Source organism: Malaclemys terrapin, chromosome 10 (assembly GCF_027887155.1).
Source record: "Malaclemys terrapin pileata isolate rMalTer1 chromosome 10, rMalTer1.hap1, whole genome shotgun sequence".
Classification (NCBI taxonomy): Eukaryota; Metazoa; Chordata; order Testudines; family Emydidae; genus Malaclemys; species Malaclemys terrapin.
Genome location: NC_071514.1, coordinates 52,465,911 through 52,493,839, shown reverse-complemented (window position 1 = coordinate 52,493,839; position 27,929 = coordinate 52,465,911). Strand labels below are relative to the sequence as shown.

The following is a 27,929-nucleotide window of genomic DNA, read 5'->3' as shown; positions in this document are numbered from 1 at the left end:
AAACATGAATGATACATGCTGGCACTCACATATCTGTGTAGTAAACCTGCTGGTTTCCTTCCATGGAAAGGAATGTGCAGCCAGACCTGCTTAAGCCAAATCACTCTGCAAACTGTGGTGTTATTCAGATTTGATGCCTTGGAGTAGCAAAACCTGGAGCTCACTCTGTTACCTCTAATACGAAATCCATCAGCACGTCACTTAAGAAATCCTGACTCCCAGCACCAAAGGGTAAATAATCCATAATGCACATATGCTGTAACATCAAATGCCACTTTCTGGGTACCCAGAGATGGGCACATGAGAACTGTGTGTATTGAATGAGGAGAAGGTGTCAGAGTTCCATAAACTCATTATAAATTCCTTATAAACGCCTCTATTTCTTCCTGTTTCTGCACATCTGCATTGCTGCCAACTCAAGTTTATATGCTCCTGTCAGATGCACAGTGCTTATGTAGTGCAGCCTAATAGAATAGCAGCCTAATAGAATAGCAGACGTGAGCTGTGTTGGTGTCAGAAAGTATAGGCACATGCTGTTGTGGTGATCTGCAAATGAACTGTTCAGGTGTTCTGTGTTCAGAGTGGAGGAGCATGAAAAGGGGGTCTTCAGTAAAGGAATGGAAGTCAGCATCTCAAAGTTAGATCTCCCCAAAACAGTGTATAAAAGCCACTGTGAGTTGATGTGGCATTGACCTGCCTTAAAGTCCTTGTGCAAGAAAGGTTCAGGCAAGGCTGTAAGATCAGCTTGCACAGGAAGGTGGTGGTTACAATGCCAGTTTGCCCAGATAGGCCATTGTCAGTGGTAAAAAGGCAGCACACATACTGCTATTAACCATGACTCCAGCAGCCAGCAGGAACTCTTTTACAGGGTCACTCTGAATTCTTTCCTCCTGTTGTTTTCTCCATCGGGGGGTCTTTATTCTGAAGAACAATTCTTCCTTGGGTGGTTTGCAGCTGTTTAAAGCCCACTCCTATTGCCATGGTACATATAGTTACAATCCTGATCTCAACAAGCAGTCGTGACTGTCACACTAGGATTAGTCATAAAAAGCACATCTCTTTCCCTTTGCAGATTGCAAACGTCGCGCTGCTATGAAGTACCTGCCACCATATAGCAAAGGTTCCAGGGCTGAAGGTAAGACCAGAAATATGGGCTCGGTTTGCTTTCAAATTATTCCCTATTCTTAAAATAAATATTGAAAAAATTATAATTCTGGAGCCTTTTGTCATATCCATCACCACTGCATTACTAGACCCAGTCTGCAGTTTGCAATCCCCTGTGTTTAGGAAGGAGTGGGAGCAGGTAGCATCGCAGTCATTCTCTGCAAGGTGTTGTACCATGATGGGAGCAGCTTTAATTAATAGGTCAGGGTCCATAGGAGTCCTACTGTGGAGGCAGCCAGAGAGTATGCTGAATCAGTGCCCTAGTGACACCCTCTCCTTAACCATGACCCTTCCCTCCCCCTTTTGTGGGCTAGTGGGCTTCAGGCTGCTGGCCCGGTGTGGGTGATTTGATCACTGCAACCCCTTCACTGGGTGGTGCCAGCATGAGGGGCCTGCAGCTTGGGTCACATTAGCTTTCACTGGGGGGCCAGGCAGTGACTTGCATCCTTGCTCTTGATTTCTGTTACAATATCATTTCGATAGACCAGCATCAGGAGTGGGCATAAGCCATCGGTTCTGCAGATGGAGTAGAACATGGAAGGCAATCTGTGTGCAAGTTCAGGCTCACCCATGAAATGGTGCTGAAAGTGACCAACATGGGTGATCACAAGGTCCAGACTCTGTCCTTTGCTCACTGATTACAGGGTGGGGACACCTTGGACTCTAGGAGCCCCTCTAGTCAGTTCAGAAGGGTCCCTGGCAGTCTCTAGTGGGAGCTCATCCAGCCCTCCTGTCTGTCCAGCTCTGATAATTGTGCGGTCCCCAAGACCATAGTATCTAAGCACCTGACAGTCTTTAATATGTTTATCCTCACATCCTCCATGTGAGGCAGGGCAGTGCTATTATCCCCATTGCACAGATGGGGAACTAAGTGACTTGCCCAGGGTCACATAGGAAATCTGTGTCAGAGCAGGGATTTAAACCCAGATCTCCCGAGTCCTAGGGCTGGTCCACACTAACCCCCCACTTCGAACTAAGATACGCAACTTCAGCTACGTTATTCACGTAGCTGAAGTCGAACTATCTTAGTTCGAACTTACCGCGGGTCCACACGCGGCAGGCAGGCTCCCCCGTCGACTCCGCATACTCCTCTCGCGGAGCAGGAGTACCAGCGTTGACAGTGAGCACTTCCAGGATCGATCCCAGAAGATCGATTGCTTACCGCCGGACCCAGAGGTAAGTATAGACGTACTCCTTGGCTAGTGCCCTAATTGCTGGATAATCCTTTCTCTCTACATCCTTCCTCCTGTCCTGGACAGAGGGGCAGTCCCATCTAGGGCTGTCGAGGAATGTAGGGCTAAAACTCACAGTTCCAAGAAGAACAGTCAGGCTCCCTAAATACTCAAAAAGAAAAAAGGTGCTATGGGGATGTGATCACTAAGGGTATGTCTGCATTGCAGCTGGGAGATGTGATTGTCAGCGTGGGTAGAGAGCTTGAGCTAGCACATGAAAAATAGCAGTGTGGACATTGTAGCATAGTCAGCAGCATGGGCTAGCCACCTAGCTCAGACCTAGCTAGAACCGCCCCGCATACCCTGATGTCCACACCGTTGTTTATAGCACACTAGCTCGAGCTGAGCTAGTGCCAGACTGTCTGTCCGTGCTGGGAATCACACCTCCCAGCTGCAGTGTGGATATACCCTGAGAGATTACCAGAGAGCTTCAGGGACAGATCTGTCACTTAGTCCTGCTTCTTATTCTACCAGAACAAAAAATAGCCATGGAGAGTGATCCAGCAGGTAGGCAGCTCCCAGATAAAGGGCTGTGGGAAATGGAAACCATGCTATAATTCAAAAGGAGTGTAATGACTTAGTCTGTTGCTAACAAACAGAATTTCCTGCTTTTGCTTTTTAAATCGAATGTAATGCTTGTTAAAGCAGCCAGATTGAAAGCCCGGGAGACTGAAGGGCTTTATTTATACAAAAGTATAAAGTTATACTTTACTAAACAGGCAGCAGCAGCACAAGCTTCCCCAGCAACGTATCCCAACAATGACGGTGAGGGATGCTCTATAGGGGCCTGAAGGGAGTTCAGTCTCCTTGGCCCATTCACTCCACTGGCCCCTCTGTTGAGAATGCCAGTAAAGGGGGACAATTAGCTGGCCCCATCACTTTTTACCAACTGTAAGGGTGAGCCAGAGGGTGGAGGGGCAGAGAGGAGCAAACAGGGGGCAGGATCTTGGGGGGAAGAGGCGGAGCGGGGCCTTGGGGGAAGTGGAAGTGCGAGGGTGGGGGCTTAGGAAGAGGGTTGCATGGGGTTAGGGCCTCAGGGAAAAGGGCAATATGAGGGTGAGGGCATGGGAAGAAGGGGCAGTGCAGGGGCGGGGCTTCGGGGGAATGGGCAGTGCAAGGGCGGGGCCTCAGGGGGAAGGAGCTGTGCAGGGGGGTGGGGCCACGGTTTGGGTGCTGATGGCCCCCACACACTTTTAGAGAGCATCCGCTGCTCCTGGTTCACATATGCCTTAAGCTTCCCATAGCTGCCCAGTGTAGGCCATCACAGGTACCCTGTCAAACAGGAAAACCATTCGTACATAAGATCTCATTTGGGGGCCTCTCAGTGATACTAAGGCCCTTGACACTGCTCTGGTAGTGTAAAGGGGCCCTAAAGTGGGTGGGAATTGTCCCTGAGAATACTCCCTATTCAGTAAGCAGAGTATGTGGACTTTGATGGGATTTGTTGGTGTTCAGCACTTCTGAAATCAAACCATGTACGTCCTGATGTGATATTTGAAAACAAAGCGTACATCATGAAGAGCCTCTGTGTAACTGCCATATGTCACAGTACAGCAGAGATGACAATACTCCCACTGTTGTCCCAAAGCAATGCTCATTTATTAAAGTCAATTCACTGTTCTTCTATAGGGGGAGAGACTCGGAGAGGCCACGCAGAGTCATTGTTCACCTACATGCAAGCAGGTGAGGAGAGCAGGGTTCTCTCTGTCTGTCTCACTCTCTTACACATAGTTGTTATTCAGCAAATATCCCCCGGGGGAAAGTGGGTTTGACAAGGCCTTTGTGGAGCCAGCTTGGATCGATACCAACAGGGGCCAAGAAAAAGGATGAGGGTTGGAATTGCACGAGATGTTTCCCTGGGCTTGAACACAGACAGTGACATACACACTCTTGTCTACACATCCCAGGAACCTGACATTTGCTTCTCTTGAGGCTGTATTGATTTAAAACCACCCACACACCCAAAGGAAAGAAACACACTTCTCCAGTTTAGGAGTGTACATGAAGCCAGTGCAGCAGTTTGGCTTCACCCCCCTTTAAAGCAAGACCAACTTAGACACTTGGCCAAATCTTGGCCACCAGGATGGGAGCTGAGGGTATCACAGAACAGCAGAAAAGGTAACAAAGGCTAGAAAAGCAATGGCAAAACCTGGGAAGGTCAGAGAACAGCCAGATAGTGATGGGGGACATCAGCTAGGACCTTTGGGGAGACCAGAGGCCTACATATTAAGGGCTATAGTAACATAAGAACTTAAGAACATAAGAACGGCCGTTCCGGGTCAGACCAAAGGTCCATCTAGCCCAGTATCCTGTCTACCGACAGTGGCCAAAGCCAGGTGCCCCAGAAGGAGTGGACCAACAGGCAATGATCAAGTGATCTCTCTCCTGCCATCCATCTCCATCCTCTGACAAACAGAGGCTAGGGACACCATTCCTTACCCATCCTGGCTAATAGCCATTAATGGACTTAACCACCATGAATTTATCCAGTTCTCTTTTAAACGCTGTTATAGTCCTAGCCTTCACAACCTCCTCAGATAAGGAGTTCCATAAGTTGACTGTGCGCTGCATGAAGAAGAACTTCCTTGTATTTGTTTTAAACCTGCTGCCTATTAATTTCATTTGGTGACCCCTAGTTCTTGTATTATGGGAATAAGTAAATAACTTTTCCTTATCCACTTTCTCCACATCACTCATGATTTTATATACCTCTATCATATCCCCCCTTAGTCTCCTCTTTTCCAAGCTGAAGAGTCCTAGCCTCTTTAATCTCTCCTCATATGGGACCCGTTCCAAACCCCTAATCATTTTAGTTGCCCTTTTCTGAACCTTTTCTAGTGCCAGTATATCTTTTTTAAGATGAGGCGAACACATCTGTACGCAGTATTCGAGATGTGGGCGTACCATCGATTTATATAAGGGCAATAATATATTCTCAGTCTTATTCTCTATCTCCTTTTTAATGATTCCTAACATCCTGTTTGCTTTTTTGACCGCCTCTGCACACTGCGCGGACATTTTCAGAGAACTGTCCACGATGACTCCAAGATCTTTTTCCTGACTTGTTGTAGCTAAATTAGCCCCCATCATATTGTATGTATAGTTGGGGTTATTTTTTCCAATGTGCATTACTTTACATTTATCCACATTAAATTTCATTTGCCATTTTGTTGCCCAATCACTTAGTTTTGTGAGATCTTTTTGACGTTCATCACAGTCTGCTTTGGTCTTAACTATCTTGAGCAGTTTAGTATCATCTGCAAACTTTGAGACCTCACTGTTTACCCCTTTCTCCAGATCATTTATAAATAAGTTGAATAGGATTGGTCCGAGGACTGACCCTTGGGGAACACCACTAGTTACCCCTCTCCATTCTGAGAATTTACCATTAATTCCTACCCTTTGTTCCCGGTCTTTTAACCAGTTCTCAATCCACGAAAGGACCTTCCCTTTTATCCCTTGACAACTTAATTTACGTAAGAGCCTTTGGTGTGGGACCTTGTCAAAGGCTTTCTGGAAATCTAAGTACACTATGTCCACTGGATCCCCATTGTTCACATGTTTGTTGACCCCTTCAAAGAACTCTAATAGATTAGTAAGGCACGATTTCCCTTTACAGAAACCATGTTGACTATTGCTCAACAGTATATGGTTTTCTATGTGTCTGACACTTTTATTCTTAACTATTGTTTCGACTAATTTGCCCGGTACTGACGTTAGACTTACCAATCTGTAATTGCCGGGATCACCTCTAGAGCCCTTTTTAAATATTGGCGTTACATTAGCTAACTTCCAGTCATTGGGTACAGAAGCCAATTTAAAGGACACGTTACAAACACATGATCAGCATGGCGAGTTCCCATTGATATGAGGGCAGTTAACTGATTGAATCTGGGACAGTGTACGGCTCTTAGGGGAATCTGAAGATGTCAGTTTCTCAGGCTCATCTGAAGGTAAGAACATGTGCATACCTTCAGGTGTGGATAATTTGTATACATATGTATAAATATGCAGCACATATAGTTAACCACATACCAGAAAGAATAGGAATGTTTGCCCGAAACACAGCAGATGGTGAGTAAAACATCTTGAGGACAATGACTACTTATGTAACAATATGTAATTTAGATTGCCATTCTATACACCAGTAGTTGTGGGTAGCAGGGAGGTTTGCCTCTGCATAGCAAGCTGTTGCTATGGCATTTACCTTTCTGTTCAAGGATTTTGTATGGAAAATATAAGATCCTATAATGTAAGAGCTCCCAGAAGAAAATGGGTTAATTTATCTCACTGAGACATATACAGAATGGGGGGCATGTTGTTATTATTTATCTGGCTCCAAATTGCTCTGTGTCATGAATCAATAACATGTCTCTTGCCATTTGAAAATAACTCCATGCATCAAATTATATGTAGTATCACTGATGCTTCATTGCATTGACGTCTGTATAATCAGTAACATGGTGCATAGAAAACATAAAGTGACATCTGATGTACATAAACAGATAATAATGGTAACAGTATTAGCAGCCTGCAATACTTATTATTACATGCTTTATGCTAGCTGACATGGTTAGGCACCAGGAGCTGACGGGTCCCAGTTCACGGTTTCTGACATTACATTTTGCCAACAAGTCTTAAAAAGATGTTATCAGGATAAAAATCATAACTGTGCTGCTAATAATATGGTGCTTTCAATTACGGAGACTGATGGCAGTTATTTAAATGTCAACATTTGCGCAGTTTGTTTGCTTTATGCATTTCACCCAGTGAGGACAGTGAAGCTAGCCTGATCCGTTTCACTTTCCATTTCTAGTCAGTTTCATTTAGTGGCTCTCAGGCATATGCACAGTGATGCTGAGCTCAGTTCTCAGCTCTGCAGAGGGAAGTTGGGTCACACGCAAAGTGATTTTGGCTCAGATCCTCATAGAGTGACCAGACAGCAAGTGTGAAAAATCGGGATGGGGATAGAGGGGTAATAGGATCCTATATAAGAAAAAGACCCAAAAATCAGGACTGTCCCTATAAAATCAGGACATCTGGTCACCCTAGATCCTCAGTGATATTTAGACATCTAACTCCCACCAAAATCAGTGGCAGTTGTGTGCCTAAGTACCCTTAAGAATCTGAGCCTTTAGACCTAAGCTATTTGACAGTGCCCTTCTAAATAACATAGTCCTAGTAGGGAAACAGAAACATATGGGATCTAAATAAAGAATGATAAGGATTCAATGGTTGCCATAAGGATTGCATCATATACCCTGTGGTAACTTTGGCCTGATCTTATATTACATGGAAAAGGGGATTCGATTATCATGTTTAACATATGCAAAAATAGCACCCCACAGGAAGATCTTATATGAATTGATTCTGGATCTACAAACTTGTGGTATAAAATGTTTGGAACTGGAGGTAGTGCTCACAGATATTCAGGTATCAGATAAAATCACCCTTCTGGCCTTGGGCTGGTCTGGATATATTTTAAAACTAAAATATTAAACCATACCCACATCCTTATTCTGTACTTGTTTGGTTCTGTCAGTAGAGTCCTGTGGACTACATGCCAGCTGCTGTTAAAAGTCCTTGTTCTTTAGATGCCTGTCCTAGCTGACAAACGGTTACGTTGTTTGCCTTTAAAATTACTGAGTGAGTACCTAACATCTTTGATTTCACTGTAATGCTTTTTTGTTACAGGAGCCCAGCTTCTTTGTACTGTGTTGCTGATCAAACCTGGTGTCTGGGCCCGTAGCCTTGCTAGAATCCTCCGAAAACTAGACCTAGAAAAATTCAGCCTTGTTGGGATGAAACACATAAGCCTGAAACCAGACATTGTCTTAGGACTCCTCTCATCTGAAGCTAAACAGGTTTGTTAAAAAACAGACAGATCTACTACTGCACTAGCACTTAAAACGGTCCAGCTGCAGACTGTGCTGATAGAATCCATTCCTGTTAAAGCAAAAACTCCAGTCCAGGATTCCTCTATGGTTATCACAGGTGGACTCCACAAAATAATTAAATCTGCACTGGGTGTCAGATAGAAAGAGAGCTATATCACATGGCACAAAGAAACAGACCAGGTTTCTCTGAAAGAAAAATTCTGAGCATTTGGGCGACATGCATATGCCATTTAGGAGGAAACCTCCCGTGAATTGAATCAGTTATTAAGTAAACTTCCTAATTCATAATGAGTCCTATTACATTTCCAATCAAAGCTCAACTGTTGAGGTTCTAGAGTCTTTAAAAATGACCTGCAAGTAAAACAAAATTGGGCTCGTGTCCTTTTTTGCTTGATAATAAAGAGGCCTGAACTGTTTTTTCAGTTAAGAGAGAATTTATTTTTTTGCTTTTTTTTTTTTAACATTAGAATTTCAGATTCTCTCTAGCCTGGAAGACTCTGTGCTGACTGGAGAGCTAGTGAAATGATGACATAACAAGAGCCAGGAGAGTAAAAGTTGAGCAAATGAGACCTGAAGGGATTTTTATTTTAAAAATCTTTGGATTTTATTGGTTTCATTAACATCTATTTAACATCACCGTCTAATAACATTTTGGATAGATAAAGTCTTTGTTAAAGATCCAACACTCTTGCCCCTTCCATTAAGGTGAGAGAGCTCACAATACTTGTCCTCTGAGACTTCCAAGAGAGACTTCCAGCAAAAAAACAGAAAAATCTGGAGGTGAGATTTGTTACTGTTCAGGGCAACTGCACCTGTATTTCCCCTCTGTGGTCTACCTAGGGCACCCACACTCAGGCTTCCAGCTCCCCGGCTGTCCCTCTCTTGGATGGAGGCGTGTCTCACTCACTCCTGATTGGGGTGTTTCCATGCTGCACAGTTCCCTGCCTATCCTGTGAATTCCCCAACAAGTCAGACTGCCCAAGCAGGCCTGCTTTGCTTTCTCCTCAAGAGGCTATAAACAATGTACTTGGCCACAGTTATAAGGTACCACACAGCTCTTTCTAAGCAAGCACATTTATTCTCAAGGTGAGAGCATTATAGGGAAAATATATTAAAAACCATAAAACAACCTACACACATGCTAATAAGCTTACCAGAGATCATTCCAATTCCAACAGCTCTGGCAGGAGTCAGTCCTTCAAACCCCACCAAAGGTTTTTTCTGTGGCTATGTGTACATAACCACCATGGCTCAGAACAAGCACACCCTTGCATCTATGAGTCCCTCCTTTATACAGTTTGGGCCTCTGATCTGTCCCTGTGTAACAGATGATCAGCAGACAAAGGTCCCACCCTCAGGGCAAAGCTTCAAATGGTTGAGTTCTTGCATAGCCAAAGAGGGTAGATTTGCATACACCTCCCCCTAGAGATTTTGAGAAACCCACATAACAAAAGTTCATTCTTGTCTGGAAAATCATTTGCTTTGGGGCTCATTACCGCCTCCAGGGTTTACATCCGCCATGTCTCCCCCCCCAGGCGTTGCGTCCAATCCCACAATAACACAGAAACATTTTCATTTTTAATACAATGATCTCCTAAAATACTTAAACTTAATTCAGGAAGATTGAACTTAATTCAATAAGGTTTGTCCGAGATATTGCAGCAGATTGCCCTGTCGCTATATTCGAAAGCAGGGGAAATCAATTATTTTTTGTCAAGGTATAGTCAAGGTCCAGAGTCCAGAGAAAATAATACAAAAATAATAACAATCATGATGATAATAAGTAAATTAAAAGATTTCTCTGACTGTTCAAAAGTGTCTGGCCCGTGGTCTGCATATTGACTACCACTGTTCTAAAGTAACAAACAAGTAGGAGGGGGGAGGGGACTTTTCTTTAAAGAAAATAAAGAACACTCTCAGCCTTTATTTCTGCATCGCAACAAAGGGAAAAAAGACACAAACCCATCTTTTACAAAAAACTCCTTGCAGGTCACCATTAAGGGAGAATGTGGGGTTATTGGGAGTGGGTGGTGAGAGCTGTACACAATTTGAGTGTATCATAAGATTAAAAAAATAAAGAGGGGGTGATTTTTCTTTGACCACCAGAAACATACACGTATTTGGACAGCTATTTAAAAAGATCCAGTGTCTCTCAGAGATGGAGGGGGTGGGAAGCTTTAGAGAGCTGTTGTTTCATCTGAACTTCTTGACTTATTCTTGTATTTTTCCAGCTCTCCAGAGCAGCTGCTGAGCATTGATTTAGTTCCCTTAAAGAGCCGATGACTAATGAGTTTAAAAATTACAGAGTATTGTTTGTTTGTTCATGGGAAAAAGCGGGTTTTATTATTTCAGCAGGTGAGAAAGTGGAGATAATAGACTGGCTGTAGCAGTGGGGAGCAGGAAGTACTCTATACTGTTCAAGGTTCTGATTCCCATTCATAGAGAATGTCGGAGAGTCTTTCAGCCATGAAGTCAGTTTTTCACAAGATACCAGGGTCAGATCTCCAAGGGCTCAGCACCCACAGTTGGGGCCAGACTTTCACAAGAGCTCAGCTCCCAGTTAGGCACCCAATTAAAGGGGTAGATTTTCAAAAGCACATTTTGGGTGCTGGACTCTTCTGAAAATCTGGCTAAGTGTCACAATGGGAGCTGCTGGCTGCTGAGTTATTTTGCAGCTCTGGCCCTCTTTAAATGCCTGCATGGAAGCTGGGCACCTTTGTAAGTCTGGCCCCAATAAAGGGCCAAATGTTTCAATTGACGAGCGCCCCGCAGCTCCTAGGAAAGCATGTGCAGCCAATGTGATGAGTTCTTTTGAAAATCTGGCCATGAATTTTGGTGACTAAATGGAAGCTGAGCACTTGAAAACCTGGTCCTGACTGCAAGTGCTGAACCCTTCTAAAAGTTCTGTCCATGGTCTCCCATCTCCTTCTCATTTGGGACCTGATCCAAAGTGCACAGAAGTCACTGAAGGACTCCTATGGGTTTTGGATTAAGCCCATAGGTGACATTAGGTTTATTCTGACATATACATACTATTTGAAGGCAGATCAGATTTTGACGTTTTTTCCCAGTAATATGACAGCCACTAGCGTGTCCTTCCTTTTTCTAAGGTATTGGTTACACACATGCCAACTAATATCTACAGCAACATGGTCACTATTCTGACTTTGTAATCTTAAATACTAACATAGAACAGCTTCTTTGAGTTACAGCCCCATGAATGCTCCACCAGAGGTGGTGCACACCTGTGCACTCTTGATCAAAGAGTTTTGTCAGCAGTGCCTGCAGCTCCGTGCCTGCATCCCATGCCTCCTCGGGCACTGGTATGAGGACATATAGGAAGAGGTTGACCCACCACCCCACTAGTTCCTTCCAACCACTCTGGTTTGAGATGGAGTTTGCAATGTCCACTAGCTAGCTGACACAGCTGGTTTATTTTTTTATTTTATTTTATCTTATCTTTATACTATGCTTTATAGCATAGTCTTTGGGAGGGGGGAATTGCCCTTTCCCTTTTTCTTTGCGATCAGGGTCTTTCTGCTCTTGGCTCCTGCCAGTCTGTGGTCTTTACGGGTAGGTTATGCCCAATAATCTGGGATTCCAGTTCTGCCAGACTTGCCACAGGTCTCTTCCCCTCAGTAATGGGCACTCCAGCTGCCTCCGCTGCATTGGAGGGTCTCACATCCCAACCAAGTGTAAGATGTGCTGAGACCAGCAGTATCTTGACTCCCCATCCTCCATACTTCAGCCTCAGTCACTCACAGTACTCCAGTGGCTTCCTCAGCTCTGGCAAGCAGAGACCATAGCACAGCTTTGGTCACCCAGAAGTCTTCTAAGTGTAAGAGACCCTACTCCCCTAAGAGAGACCAAGAGGAGGGAAAAGTCACCACTAAGACCAGGGAGCAAGGAGACCTCATGTCCCAGTGCGAGTACTGCCAAGGCTGTCATGGAACCAAGATGCTGGCACCACCAAGAAAGTCTTCTACTACTAAGCTGCTTGCCGTGAAGCCTTCCAGCAAGCAACCCCATGTGCAGCTTCATCGGATCAGATTCCTCCAAATTGAAGGACGCCTGAAAGGGCAAGGACTCTTCAAAAAAAGTTGTCTTCACCCCACCTGGTACCATTTCCCTCTACCCATAGCTATCAAAAGCATACAGACCAATCATCTGTATCGTCTCTGGTACTATACAGGTTCCTCTCTCATGAGGATCTCTGGGTTATGGAAGAGCCCTAATCCCCTCTGTTGAAGAGTATGCGGGGGATTTCCCACCAGTGCCCACCAAAACCGGCATACCCTCCAGCTATCCCATACTCATACGAAGATTTATCTGTCAGTTCCAGCATGACTGCCGGTCTCTCCTCGGTCCCCTGTACCCATCCGAGCATGAGTAGTGGTGCCTTTAGCTTCTCCACTGGAGACAGAAGAGGAAACTTCCTTGGACTCAGCCTCCATTTAGGATTCCATCCCTTTCCAATTCCAGACTCCTCCTTTAAGACCCCTGTAACCAGTCAACATATGACCCATCACCTTTGATAGGAGAAACCCTGGGTCCCACTCCTTTCCTTTATGCCTCCCCTCGGTGGGCCTTTTGGACCCCTTGAACCCCTTATGATGACCAGCTCTACAAGGTGCCCTCATGCAAAATGACCTGCAAAGATGAATAGCCATCAGCACTTCAGGACTCTCTTCCTCAAGAAGAATTGGAGAAACAGGACTTAAGCGTAGAGGAGAAGACACCACCCTCCTCCTCCTGTCCAGACAAGGCAGCTCTGCCCCCTCTGCCATCCTACACAGATTATTTCAAGGCTTTTCAAGACCTAATGAAAGGCTTTAGTGAAGCTGTTTTCCAGCCTGTACTGAATCACCTGCTCAGCACCCTCCTCTGTGCTGAGGTACTACTCATAAATTCCCTGATGTGGAGCACCCATAGGGGCAGTAACTCAAAGAAGAGAGGTTACTTACCTTCTACAGTGACTGGAGTTCTTTGAGATGTATTGTCCACTCCACCACCTGCTCTCCTTTCCCCTCAGCTTCTGAGTCCTGCTGGGCTTTGAGGTTGAGAGGGAAATGGAGCAGTGGCAGGCCCTTGTACTGAAGCACAAAGAGCTGTAAGGGTGCAGGCACAGACCTGTGGGCACTGCTGACTAAATAGATGTGCACATTCTCTCATGCAGCCTCCATCTTGAGGAATTCCAGTTACTGGACAGGTGAGTAACCTTTCATTCTTAGTAGCTGTTGGCCCATGGCACATGATATAAATGTTTGCTGTGGTTTTCTAATCACATTAGTTACAATAGTACTTTTTAGCTGTAGATTCAGGATCATTAGTAATGTTAATCTAAAAATGAACATGAAGGCCAAATCAACAGAGCTGAAGTTCTCCTTCAGATTTTAGCCCCAACCCAATGGGTGTGGCTCTGCACTCAAATGACTACAGTATGCACAAATTGTACCTCTTCACTCATTATATCTATTCCTTGTGTAGATTCAGAATCCTCTATTCAGACTTTTGGGGATGGGAGGAAAGGTTTTGCTGCTTTTTAGTCCTGCCAGGCCTGTAGAGCCAACACACAGCTGGATTCTGATCTTTCGCGTGCCTCAACACAATTGTTTACTACATTTCCCCTGGGGAATGCTCACTATTAGTTGGACAGGGAGTTTTCTCCAGATATTTACAAGGGTTGAGAATGATGTCTAAGCTGCATTGTAGCAAACTGTGTTCCTTACCAACCGTGAATGAACTCCTTCTCTCCCTATCCATATTCCCTGAAACCGGGGATGTGTGCAGTCATGCACCACATATGCCACAGTGGAATATTATAATGTTCTCGGGGGGAAATGGGTTTTGTTTTGGTTCTTCCAAAGGATTTATCTTAAAACACCACTAGACCTATCTATGTATGTATCTGTTTTTGAAAGCTGCCATGTTGGATTGAACCAGGGGCTTCCAGAGCTAAAAGCAAAAGCTGCTACAGCTTGAGCTAAACAGACAAGGGTCCCTAGCTGGTGCTGTAACAGACTCAGATTCTCTGAGGATTGGGTGTAGAGTGGGCCCTGTAACATACACTCTCCAGTGGGCTGCATGTGCACATGTGCTGGTTTGGTGATCTTGGGGGGATATTGTGGCAGCTCAGTCTAGAGAGATCATGGCCATTTATAGTGTACAGAGGGCAGGAAGCAGGGAAGATTGACCAATGTGTTTGCTTACGGTATGGATGTTGTTAGCCATTGGAAGTTTGCCAGGTGTATCTAATACTCAACATGAATCAGTGTAATTTGTTTCTCTCCCCACTTTTCTTTTCAGGAGCCTGCAATTTTAGAAGCTCACTGCAGCTACCTCACCTCTGGTTCCTCCCTTGTGTTGTGCCTGCACAGAGAGAATGCTGTAAAGAAGCTGGTAGATTTATTGGGGCCAGAGGACCCTATGCTGGCTCAAACACTAGACCCATGCCTTTGGAGGGCTCAGTATGGTGTCAGCTCAATACAAAATGGATTTTACGGTGGGTCTCCAAGTTAAGGAAAAATTGTTTGAGGGACTCACATATGCCAGGGGAAACAAATATGCACTGCTATTACTTCTTCAAGCGTTGCCAGTCTAGAGTGACCCTTGGGAGGCTCCTCCACACTGCACCAAAGCCCAGAAGCCTGTAGAAAGCTTTGGCTGTTGTGTAGTGGCTGTGCAGAATTCTAGATAGAGATGTATAAACAGGCATGGCCCCATTGCAGCCTTGGTTCTGGCCAAAGCCACCAAAGTGGTAAGTCATAATTCCCTTTGAGCCCTTGACTTTCAACTCGGTGGTCTTCTCATCTTTCTCCCTTGTATGGAGTTGGTTGTCATGCAAATTGCTGAACCAGCTATTAGACAAATTAGTAGTTTTTAAAATAAATCAGTAAGCTTTAGATGGCACATGGATTTTGGTTCCATAGGTACCATTCTCCAGCCCCATTAGATTAGTTAGGTTTTTCTATTTAGTTCCACTCCACATCACCAAATCACCCTCCTTCCCCATTCCTCTTTGCTGGACTTGAGGGCACTCAACAGATTGATCTGCATGTTCAAGGTCAGGATGATGACAGTCTCCTTCAGAGCTTTTCTAAATTCATAAGGGTGGCTTGCCGCTCTCTTTTCTGCAGTATCTTTTCTGTATCCAACAGGATCTGTGCCAGTACAGAGTTCTATTGTTTGGCCTTTCTGTTACATACACAGTATTTACCAACTGCCTCATTCCGATAGCAGCTCCCTTGCAAAGAGAGAGAATCCACATCTTCCCCTACATCAACGAATAGTCAGTGAAGGTGTGGATGCCACAAGGAATGCAGTTCGCCCTTCAAGAGTTGTTCTCTATTCCAATCCTTAGGTTTATGGATAAACCAAGAGAAATCCATCTCCACGTTCACTCAGATGATCCCATCCATGGGAGTAATTGAAGATTAGGGTTTACCTGCCTGAAGGATTTGAAGAAATACTTAGGACTGTTTAATTGGCCTAAACCCATCCTGAAAACCCCACTTCTCATGTTCCTAACAAGTTGATAGATTTGCATATCCTGAACACTCTGTGAATCAGACCTCCCCAGGCATGGTTGAAAGAGGTCAAAGCATTTCAGAAAATAAGAGTTGACATGAAGGGACCATTGTGAATCAGTGTATCTCCTATGAAGTCTGGAGTTCATGCTGACTTACATTAGCTGATGGTTTGGCCCCAGAGTGCCTGTTCCTCAAGAGGTCACACAGCCCACACAATGTCTGCAGAAGGGTTCCCTTAGAGTCACTAGTCCCATCCATTGCCTCCATCACATAGCTGGGCTAGTTAACACCCACAATCGGTGTTCCCCTGCATGCGGAAACCAGATTACACATCAGTGTACTGGAGCTGAGAGTAATTTGGCTGGCACTCAACACCCTCCTTCCACATGTTCCAGGGAAGGCAATACAGCTGTTAACAGTGTACTCTGTAATTTGTCAAGGCAGGGCAGGGTCCAGCCTGCTGTGCCAAGAAGCAGTCTATCTTTGGAAATGGGGCATTCATCAGTTCATCACGCCTCTACTCCAAGCAAGGAAAAAGCACTTGAAGACACACTGAGCAGGAAGAGCAGCATTCAGTATGGACCGATCAGTGATCAAGAGGCGATTACCCAAGAAGATTTCTTTGCCATGTGAAAAAACACCAAATGCCCTTATGTTTGCTCCAGACAAAGGCAAATTTCTGTCTCCCTGCCAGATGTCTTCTTACTGAACTGGAGCAGACACTAATTGTGTGGGTTTCCTCCCATAGCAGCAGTCCCTAGCGTAGTCAAGAAAAATCAAGCAAAGCACGGCTAGAATTCTGCTGATAGCACCAAACTGAACCATGCAGTTTTTAATACTAGCAGTAGACCAGCCTGTACCGCTTCCTTCTTTTCTGGACCTTCTTTTTCCACACCAAGGTCCTGGGTGTCTGATACCCTGTGGCCCTGCATCTTGTGTGATCATTTACACTTGTGCAAAGGGGCTGGAAAAGTCTCCTGCTCTGGTTTGGGAGCATTTTACACCCACTCTGCAGAGGTTTAAATGACTTTCACAAGGTGTAGGGCAATGGCGAATCTGGCCTAAGGGCTCTGCAGCTGGCAGCATGATTTATGCACCAGTGATCATTCTATTATAAACTGCAGGGGCCAGGGCTGTCTCTCACGTTATGTCTGTACTGACTGACGTCTCCGGGAGCTATTGCACCACAAATTAATATTCATATTTTGAGTGTGTGCAGCCTGTAATGGTGAGCATTCTCCAGAGGGTAGCAGGCTTTGGTGCAGTGAACTGTTGCATCTCAGGAGCATGAATCTGCCCTGACACGTCGACAATCTGCTTGAATTCCAGTCCAGGGGAATAACGTTTCTTTCTCTAGTGTCTTTCAAGCAGTGTAAATACAGCCTCACAATGCTCCTGTGCTGTACGAAAATCTCATTATCCCTATTTTGCAGAAGGGAAAACTGAGGCATGTGGTGGTTAAATGACTTTCCCAGCACATCACAAGTCAGTTAGTGTCACATCTAGGATTCAGAGTAGCAGCCGTGTTAGTCTGTATCCACAAAAAGAACATGAGTACTTGTGGCACCTTATAGACTAACAAATTTATTTGAGCATAAACTTTCGTGGGCTACAGCCCACTTCTTCGGATGCATAGAATGGAACATATATTGAGGAGATATATATACACATACAGAGAGCATGAAAAGGTGGGAGTTGTCTTACCAACTCTGAGAGGCCAATTAAGTAAGAGAAAAAAACTTTTGAAGTGATAATCAAGATAGCCCAGTACAGACAGTTTGATAAGAAGTGTGAGAATACTTACAAGGGGAGATAGATTCAACCTTGTAAGTATTCTCACACTTCTTATCAAACTGTCTGTACTGGGCTATCTTGATTATCACTTCAAAAGTTTTTTTAAAGTTTTTTTTCTCTTACTTAATTGGCCTGTCAGAGTTGGTAAGACAACTCCCACCTTTTCATGCTCTCTGTATGTGTATATATATCTCCTCAATATATGTTCCATTCTATGCATCCAAAGAAGTGGGCTGTAGCCCACGGAAGCTTATGCTCAAATAAATTTGTTAGTCTCTAAGGTGCCACAAGTACATCTAGGATTGGGACCCAAACCTCCTGCCTCCCAGGCTTGTGGTTTAACCAAAAGTCCATCCTCCTCCTCTTATGTACCCCCCACCCATATTGTCCCACTCTCCAAAATCCTGATATCATCAGAGGTATATAGTGGGGCATGATTAAACAACACATTTTGCCTCATGTATGAGCTGTACCTATTGATGAAAATTCTGAGCCACTAAAGCAATAACAGAGTGACTATCTCAGCTATGTTCCCAGTAACTAACTGTTGTAGTGGTGCTTGTGATGGCGACACCTATGACACTCATTCCTTCTGGGAGTGGCTGATATTTAAAGGGAAAGAAAGGGCCAAATTCTGTTCTCAGTTATGCTACTGTAAACTATCACCACCAGTGTTACTGAGATCATTAGTAGCTCCCTCCCATCCAATAACACCTGACTGATGTGATCTTCTAGACAGCATGGGAGCCGTGGCAGTGGATTGTCACTGCAGTGTAAACTGTTTCACTGACTACCTCCAATGATTCCCATTATTACCGTGCTAGGAAATGAAAGGAGTCTTGTTTTGTATGAAGAACAAGCTGAGAAATAATTGAGCAATATCATAGAATCATAGAATCATAGAATATCAGAGTTGGAAGGGACCTCAAGAGGTCATCTAGTCCAACCCCCTGCTCAAAGCAGGACCAATTCCCAGCTAAATCATCCCAGCCAGGGCTTTGTCAAGCCGGGCCTTAAAAACCTCCAAGGAAGGAGACTCCACCACCTCCCTAGGTAACGCATTCCAGTGTTTCACCACCCTCCTAGTGAAATAGTTTTTCCTGATATCCAACCTGGACCTCCCCCACTGCAACTTGAGACCATTGCTCCTTGTTCTGTCATCTGCCACCACTGAGAACAGCCGAGCTCCATCCTCTTTGGAACCCCCCTTCAGGTAGTTGAAGGCTGCTATCAAATCCCCCCTCATTCTTCTCTTCTGGAGACTAAACAATCCCAGTTCTCTCAGCCTCTCCTCATAAGTCATGTGCTCCAGACCCCTAATCATTTTTGTTGCCCTCCGCTGGACTCTTTCCAATTTTTCCACATCCTTCTTGTAGTGTGGGGACCAAAACTGGACACAGTATTCCAGATGAGGCCTCACCAATGTCGAATAAAGGGGAACGATCACGTTCCTCGATCTGCTGGCAATGCCCCTACTTATACAGCCCAAAATGCCGTTAGCCTTCTTGGCAACAAGAGCACACTGTTGACTCATATCCAGCTTCATATCCACTGTGACCCCTAGGTCCTTTTCAGCAGAACTGCTACCTAGCCATTCGGTCCCTAGTCTGTAGCAGTGCATGGGATTCTTCCGTCCTAAGTGCAGGACTCTGCACTTGTCCTTGTTGAACCTCATCAGGTTTTTTTCTGCCCAATCCTCTAATTTGTCTAGGTCCCTCTGTATCCGATCCCTACCCTCTAGTGTATCTACCACGCCTCCTAGTTTAGTGTCATCTGCAAACTTGCTGAGAGTGCAGTCCACACCATCCTCCAGATCATTAATAAAGATATTAAACAAAACCGGCCCCAGGACCGACCCTTGGGGCACTCCACTTGAAACCGGCTGCCAACTAGACATGGAGCCATTGATCACTACCCGTTGAGCCCGATGATCTAGCCAGCTTTCTATCCACCTTAGAGTCCATTCATCCAGCCCATACTTCTTTAACTTGGTGGCAAGAATACTGTGGGAGACAGTATCAAAAGCTTTGCTAAAGTCAAGAAATAACACATCCACTGCTTTCCCCTCATCCACAGAGCCAGTTATCTCATCATAGAAGGCAATTAGGTTAGTCAGGCACGACTTCCCCTTCGTGAATCCATGCTGACTGTTCCTGATCACTTTCCTTTCCTCTAAATGTTTCATAATTGATTCCTTGAGGACCTGCTCCATGATTTTTCCAGGGACTGAGGTGAGGCTGACTGGCCTGTAGTTCCCCGGATCCTCCTTCTTCCCTTTTTTAAAGATGGGCACTACATTAGCCTTTTTCCAGTCATCTGGGACCTCCCCCGATCGCCATGAGTTTTCAAAAATAATGGCTAATGGCTCTGCAATCTCACCCGCCAACTCCTTTAGCACCCTCGGATGCAGCGCATCCGGCCCCATGGACTTGTGCACGTCCAGTTTTTCTAAATAGTCCCGAACCACTTCTTTCTCCACAGAGGGTTGGTCACCTTCTCCCCATGCTGTACTGCCCAGTGCAGCAATCTGGGAGCTGACCTTGTGCGTGAAGACAGAGGCAAAAAAATCATTGAGTACATTAGCTTTTTCCACATCCTCGGTCACTAGGTTGCCTCCCTCATTCAGTAAGGGGCCCACACTTTCCTTGATTTTCTTCTTGTTGCTAACATACCTGAAGAAACCCTTCTTGTTACTCTTAACATCTCTTGCTAACTGCAACTCCAAGTGTGATTTGGCCTTCCTGATTTCACTCCTGCACGCCTGAGCAATATTTTTATACTCCTCCCTGGTCATTTGTCCAATCTTCCACTCCTTATAAGCCTCTTTTTTGCGTTTAAGATCAGCAAGGATTTCACTGTTTAGCCAAGCTGGTCGCCTGCCATATTTACTATTCTTTCTACACATCGGGATGGTTTGTTCCTGCAACCTCAATAAGGATTCTTTAAAATACAGCCAGCTCTCCTGGACCCCTTTGCCCTTCATGTTATTCTCCCAGGGGATCCTGCCCATCTGTTCCCTGAGGGAGTCAAAGTCTGCTTTTCTGAAGTCCAGGGTCCATATTCTGCTGCTCTCCTTTCTTCCTTGTGTCAGGATCCTGAACTCGACCATCTCATGGTCACTGCCTCCCAGGTTCCCATCCACTTTTGCTTCCCCTACTAGTTCTTCCCTGTTTGTGAGCAGCAGGTCAAGAAAAGCTTTGCCCCTAGTTGGTTCCTCCAGCACTTGCACCAGGAAATTGTCCCCTACACTTTCCAAAAATTTCCTGGATTGCCTGTGCACCGCTGTATTGCTCTCCCAGCAGATATCAGGGTGATTAAAGTCTCCCATGAGAACCAGGGCCTGTGATCTAGCAACTTCTGCTAGTTGCCAGAAGAAAGCCTCGTCCACCTCATCCCCCTGGTCTGGTGGTCTATAGCAGACTCCAACCACGACATCACCCTTGTTGCTCACACTTCTCAACTTTATCCAGAGACTCTCAGGTTTTTCTGCAGTATCATACCGGAGCTCTGAGCAGTCATACTCCTCTCTTACATACAACGCAACTCCCCCACCTTTTCTGCCCTGCCTGTCCTTCCTGAACAGTTTATATCCATCCATGACCGTACTCCAGTCATGTGAGTTATCCCACCAAGTCTCTGTTATTCCAATCACATCATAGTTCCCTGACTGTGCCAGGACTTCCAGTTCTCCCTGCTTGTTTCCCAGGCTTCTTGCATTTGTGTATAGGCACTTAAGATAACTCAACGATCGTCCCTCTTTCTCAGCATGAGACAGGAGTCCTCCCCTGTTGCGCTCTCCTGCTTGTGCTTCCTCCCAGGATCCCATTTCCCCACTTACCTCAGGGCTTTGGTCTCCTTCCCCCGGTGAACCTAGTTTAAAGCCCTCCTCACTAGGTTAGCCAGCCTGCTGGCGAAGATGCTCTTCCCTCTCTTCGTTAGGTGGAGCCCGTCTCTGCCTAGCACTCCTTCTTCTTGGAACACCATCCCATGGTCGAAGAATCCAAAGCCTTCTCTCCGACACCACCTGCGTAGCCATTCGTTGACTTCCACGATTCGACGGTCTCTACCCCGGCCTTTTCCTTGCACAGGGAGGATGGACGAGAACACCACTTGCGCCTCAAACTCCTTTATCCTTCTTCCCAGAGCCACGTAGTCTGCAGTGATCCGCTCAAGGTCATTCTTGGCAGTATCATTGGTGCCCACGTGGAGAAGCAGGAAGGGGTAGCGATCCGAGGGCTTGATGAGTCTCGGCAGTCTCTCCGTCACATCGTGTATCCTAGCTCCTGGCAAGCAGCAGACCTCTCGGTTTTCCCGGTCAGGGCGGCAGATAGATGACTCAGTCCCCCTGAGGAGGGAGTCCCCGACCACCACCACCCTCCTCCTCCTCTTGGGAGTGGTGGTCGTGGAACCCCCATCCCTAGGACAGTGCATCTTTTGCCTTCCAATCGGTGGAGTCTCCTTCTGCTCCCTTCCCTCAGATGGGCCATCTAGTCCACTCTCCGCATTAGCACCTGTAGAGAGAACATGGAAACGATTCCTCACCTGTATCTCCATTGCTGGTGCATGGACGCTCCTCTTTCTTCTTCTGGAGGTCACATGCTGCCAAACCTCCTCACAATCCTTCTGTCCCTGCTGCGCCTGCTCTGAATCTTCAGAACATTGTGGCCGTAGAAGCATCTCCTGACGTCTGTCCAGGAAATCTTCATTTTCCCTTATGCAACGCAGAGTTGATACTTGTTTCTCCAGCCCTCGAACCTTCTCCTCCAATATGGAGACCAGCTTGCACTTTGTGCAGACAAAGTCGCTTCTGTCCTGCGGAAGAAAGACAAACATGGCACAACCTGTGCAGGTTACAACAGCTGATCGCTCACCTTCCATATCACCTTCCTTCTAAGAGCTTCCTCAACTGTTGCAGGAACTACTCGGAGAAACCTGCAGATGAAAGCCTCAGTGCGCTCTCCCTAGGCGAACTCCCAGGCAAACTCCCGCTGTTAGCCTCTGCTGTTCGCCACCAATCAAAATACCAAGAAGACAATGAAGCAAATGTAAATATAATGGTTTAAAATGTTTGCTGTGACTGTATATAACAGCTGCCCTTTAAAGCAATTACTTCAGTAAGAATCTTTAATTCCTGGCCTGATAGAATCCTCTCCTTGTGTCTGTCTGTCAGGGTCCAGATCCTATCACGCTGCTGTCCGAGATACGAAGTTGTTTTTTCCAGAAGGGCTATGCTGTGCCGATTGGCGGGTGCTAAAGGAAGAAGAGGTAGGATTCTGCCCTGGCCTGAAGAATGTCCTCCTATATCAGAGCAATAATTGTGGCCCTATTACCCCAGAACTCTGAGCCTCTTCCTCTTTATGTTCCCTGTGGGCAGGAGCAGTGGAAGTGCACTAAGAGTGGCGTGGCCATAGACACCTGAACCATGTCGCTGCCCCCCTGCGCTACCCCTTCCCCCTGCACCCCTCCCTCGCCCTTGCTCCGCCCCTTCCCCCTAAGCTCCCGCCCTTGCACTGCCCATTCCTCCCAAGCTCCCACCCTCGTGTTGCCCCTTTCCCCGAGGCCCTGCCCTCACACCACTCCTTTCCCCCGAGCCCTTGCTCCTGCCCTTGTGCCGCCTTTTCCCCTCGAGCTCCTGCCCTCGCACCGCTCCTTCCCCCCTGAGCCCTCACTCCCACCCTTGCGCTGCCCTTCCCCTTCAGCTCCCGCCCTCGTGCTGCCCCTTCCCACCAAGGAACCACGCTCACACCGCCCCTTTCCCCCAAGCCCTCGCTTCTGCCCTTGTGCTGCCCCTTCCCCTTGAGCTCCCACCCTCGAACCGCTTCTTCCTCCCCGAGCCCTCACTCCCACCCTTGTGCTGCCCCTTACCCTTGAGCTCCCACCCTCGCACTGCCCCTTCCCCCCAAGACTCCACCCCCCGCTTGCTCCTCTCCGCCCCTTCCCCCGTTGCTCATCCTTATAGCCAGTAAAAAGTGGGGGGGACCATGGTCTCCTGGCTCCCCCTGTTCTGGCGCCCCTGCCTATGGGTTCCTTTTCCGTCTACCCTAAGCATTGACTTTAGTAAGGCTTTTGATACTGTCTCACATGACCTTCTCAAAAACAAACTAGGGAAATACAACCTAAATGGAGTTGCTATAAGGTGGATGCATAACTGGTTGGAAAACCGTTCCCAGAGAGGAGTTATCAGTGGTTCACAGGGAAGCTGGAAGGGCATAACAAGTGGGGTCCTGCAGGGTTCGGTCCTGGGTCCGGTTCGGTTCAATATCTTCATCAATGATTTAGATAATGGCATAAAGAGTACACTTGTAAAGTTTGTGGATGATACCAAACTGGGAGGGGTTGCAAGTGCTTTGGAGGATAGGATTCAAATTCAAAATGATTTGGACAAACTGGAGAACTGCTCTGAAGTAAATACAATGAAATTCAATAAGGACAAATGCAAAGTACTCCATTTAGGAAGGAACAATCAGTTGCACACATACAAAATGGGAAATGACTGCCTGGGAAATGAATACTGCAGAAAGGGATCTGGGGGTCATACTGGATCACAAGCTAAATATGAGTCAATAATGTAACACTGTTGCAAAAAAAGCAAACATTCTGGGACGTATTAACAGTAAGCAAGACACAAGAAGTAATTCTTCCGCTCTACTCTGCACTGGTTAGACCTCAATGAGTATTTTGTCCAGTTCTGGGCGCCACATTTCAGGAAAGATGTGGACAAATTGGAGAAAGCCCAGAGGAGAACAACAAAAATGATTAAAGGTCTAGAAAATATGACTTATGAGGAAAGATCTAAATAACTGGGTTTGTTTAGTCTGGAGAAGAGAAGACTGAGGGGGGACATGGTACCAGTTTTCAAATACTTAAAAGGTTACAAGGATGAGGGAGAAAAAATGTTCTCCTTAATCTCTGAGGATAGGACAAGAAACAATGGGCTTAAATTGCAGCAAGGGAGGTTTTGGTTGGACATTAGGAAAAACTCCCTAACTGTCAGGGTGGTTAAGCACTGGAATAAATTGCCTAGGGAGGTTGTGGAATCTCCATCATTGGAGATTTTTAAGAGCAGGTTAGACAAACACCTATCGGGGATGGTCTAGATAATACTTAGTCCTGTCATGAGTGCAGGGGACTGGACTAGATGACCTCTTGAGGTCCCTTCCAGTCCTCCGATTCCATAATTCCTGCCGTAGAGTGCTAACATAATCTGACCCAGAGTATCTAACTGGCTTTTCTAAACTGGATTTGAGGCCAATTACACTGAGCAAACACAAGCGCTCTGGTCATAGAATCATAAACTATCAGGGTTGGAAGGGACCTCAGGAGGTCATCTAGTACAACCCCCTGCTCAAAGCAGAACCAATCCCCAACTAAATCATCCCAGTCAGGGCTTTGTCAAGCCTGACCTTAAAAACTTCTAAGGAACGAGATTCCACCACCTCCCTAGGTAACCCATTCCAGTGCTTCACCACCCTCCTAGTGAAAAAGTTTTTCCTAATATCCAACCTAAACCTCCCCCACTGCAACTTGAGACCATTACTGCTTTTTCTGTCATCTGGTACCACTGAGAACAGTCTAGATCCATCCTCTTTGGAATCCCCTTTCAGGTAGTTGAAAGCAGCTATCACATCCCCCCTCATTCTTCTCTTCTGCAGACTAAACAATCCCAGTTCCCTCAGCCTCGCCTCATAAGTCATGTGCTCCAGTCCCCTAATCATTTTTGTTGCCCTCCACTGGACTCTTTCCAATTTTCCTCATCCTTCTTGTAGTGTGGGGCCCAAAACTGGACACAGTACTCCAGATGAGGCCTCACCAATGTTGAATAAAGGGGAACAATCACGTCCCTCGATCTGCTTGCAATGCCCCTACTTATACAGCCCAAAATGCCGTTAGCCTTCTTGGCACTAAGGGCACACTGTTGACTCATATCCAGCTTCTCGTCCACTGTACCTCCTAGGTCCTTTTCTGCAGAACTGCTTCCTAGCCATTCGGTCCCTTGTCTGTAGATGTGCATGGGATTCTTCCATCCTAAGTACAGGACTCTGCACTTGTCCTTGTTGAACCGCATCAGTTTTCTTTTGGCACAATCCTCTAATTTGTCTAGGTCCCTCTGTATGCTATCTTTACCCTCCAGCATATCTACCACTCCTCCCAGTTTAGTGTCATCTGCAAACTTGCTGAGGGTGCAGTCCACGCCATCCTCCAGATCATTAATGAAGATATTGAACAAAACCGGCCCCAGGACTGACCCTTGGGGCACTCCGCTTGATACTGGCTGCCAACTAGACATGGAGCCATTGATCACTACCCGTTGAGTCTGATGATTTAGCCAGCTTTCTATCCATCTTATAGTCCATTCATCCAATCCATACTTCTTTAAGTTGCTGGCAAGAATACTGTGGGAGACCGTATCAAAAGCTTTGCTAAAGTCAAGGAATAACATGTCCACTGTTTTCCCCTCATCCACAGAGCCAGTTATTTTGTCATAGAAGGCAATTAGGTTAGTCAGACATGACTTCCCTTGGTGAATCCATGCTGACTATTCCTGATCACTTTCCTCTCCTCTAAGTACTTCAGAATTGATTCCTTGAGGACCTGCTCCATGATTTTTCCAGGGACTGAGGTGAGGTTGACTGGTCTGTAGTTCCCCGGATCCTCCTTCTTCCCTTTTTTAAAGATGGGCACTACATTAGCCTTTTTCCAGTCATCGGGGACCTCCCCCGATCGCCATGAGTTTCAAAGATAATGGCCAATGGCTCTGCAATCACATCCACCAACTTCTTTAGCACCCTTGGATGCAGCGCATCTGGCCCCAACGACTTGTGCTCGTCCAGCTTTTCTAAATAGGCCTGAACCACTTCTTTCTCCACAGAGGGCTGGTCACCTTCTCCCCATACTGTGCTGCCCAGTGCAGTAGTCTGGGAGCTGACCTTGTTCGTGAAGACAGAGGCAAAAAAAGCATTGAGTACATTAGCTTTTTCCACATCCTCTGTCACTAGGTTGCCTCCCTCATTCAGTAAGGGGCCTACGCTTTCCTTGACTTTTTCTTCTTGTTGCTAACATACCTGAAGAAACCCTTCTTGTTACTCTTAATATCTCTTGCTAGCTGCAACTCCAAGTGTGATTTGGCCTGAAGCTTTAGAACCAGGATTCCCCAACTGAGTTGACAGGGGTGTTTCTGAAGTGGCTCACTGGCAACGGGAGTCACAGACAGCAGCAATCTAGCATGTCCGACATTCAGTGGGTAGAAAACAAGAGTCTGATTTGCCAAGCCACTAAGCATCTGCAGCTCCCATCGACATGAGTTAGACATGGAGATGTGCAGCACTTCTGAAAATCATGCCCCAGGACTTTTCTTGAGGCACAATACTGAGGAACCTAATCGAACTGGTCTGGCATTCTCCCAATCCTCCTGCCCCATCACCATACAATTGCACAGAGCCACAGAAAGCTGCAGGGAATGATGTGGAAGAAGGATTTTTCCCAGGGCTTTCCCTGAGCCACATGAATTTCAAGAGAATCCCATTTGCAAAACAGATGGGAAGAAAAATACTTGGTAAAAATTTACTTGGTAAGAAATACTTTGCTGGAGGACCCCTGTTAAAATATATAACACCTGGGGGATAAGGAGGCTCATCCTAGAACAGCAACCCAGTCGTCCCGATCCCATTACATTTCATAGTAGATTCAATGTTGAATACATGGGTGGAGAACCAGGCTTGCATTGGGGAAGGAGCAACTGAAAGTCAGGTGAAACCCTGCTTCTTCAAATTGCATGCAGCACATGACATGGGAGAGCCTTCTTCCCTTTCCATCTATGGAGTATTTAGAATAAAACACCTGTGTGAACTATCTTTCTGCTCCCAGCCTCTTGCTGGCAAGATTGAGAGGAGCTGGGAGTGTTGCAGAGGCAATGCACTTAGTTTGCTCTTATATACAAAGGTTGTAGGTGCCTCAGAAATCCTTGCCAGCTCCTGTCCAGAGGCTATATTCAGGCCCAGGGGAAAGGAGTGAACCATGCCACTCGAGCAACCTTGCCTACCAACTAAGGAGTGTAACTGATGGGCTGTAAAAGGAGTCCTGTCCAGTCCTCCCTGGCTGGGAAGATGTTAGCTGTGATGTAAGGCCTCAAGGGTAAAGGACATAAAGCAGTGAGAAATGAGGGACACTAAACCTTCAAGAAAGACATAGAAGTACCTTGGGGAATATAGAAGAGCAAGAGCTCTATGCACAGACAGAGACTCCCCTACCCTGAGATTAGCTTGAACACTTCCTATTCGGGGAGTGCTTGGAGATGGGAAAACAAGGCAGCAAAG

The 27,929-nt window shown here is 46.1% G+C and overlaps 1 protein-coding gene across 1 annotated transcript in view; it reads left to right on the top strand.

Moving 5' to 3' along the window:
• The window catches only part of DNAAF8 (dynein axonemal assembly factor 8), a 152,035-nt gene that overhangs the window by 110,390 nt on the left and 13,716 nt on the right, over nucleotides 1–27,929 (top strand). The window contains exons 23-27 of the mRNA XM_054043183.1: nucleotides 1,073–1,135; nucleotides 4,026–4,079; nucleotides 8,091–8,260; nucleotides 14,600–14,795; nucleotides 22,787–22,881. Of these exons, the coding sequence (XP_053899158.1) occupies nucleotides 1,073–1,135; nucleotides 4,026–4,079; nucleotides 8,091–8,260; nucleotides 14,600–14,795; nucleotides 22,787–22,881 (578 nt within the window). The remainder of the gene's footprint in view (nucleotides 1–1,072; nucleotides 1,136–4,025; nucleotides 4,080–8,090; nucleotides 8,261–14,599; nucleotides 14,796–22,786; nucleotides 22,882–27,929) is intronic.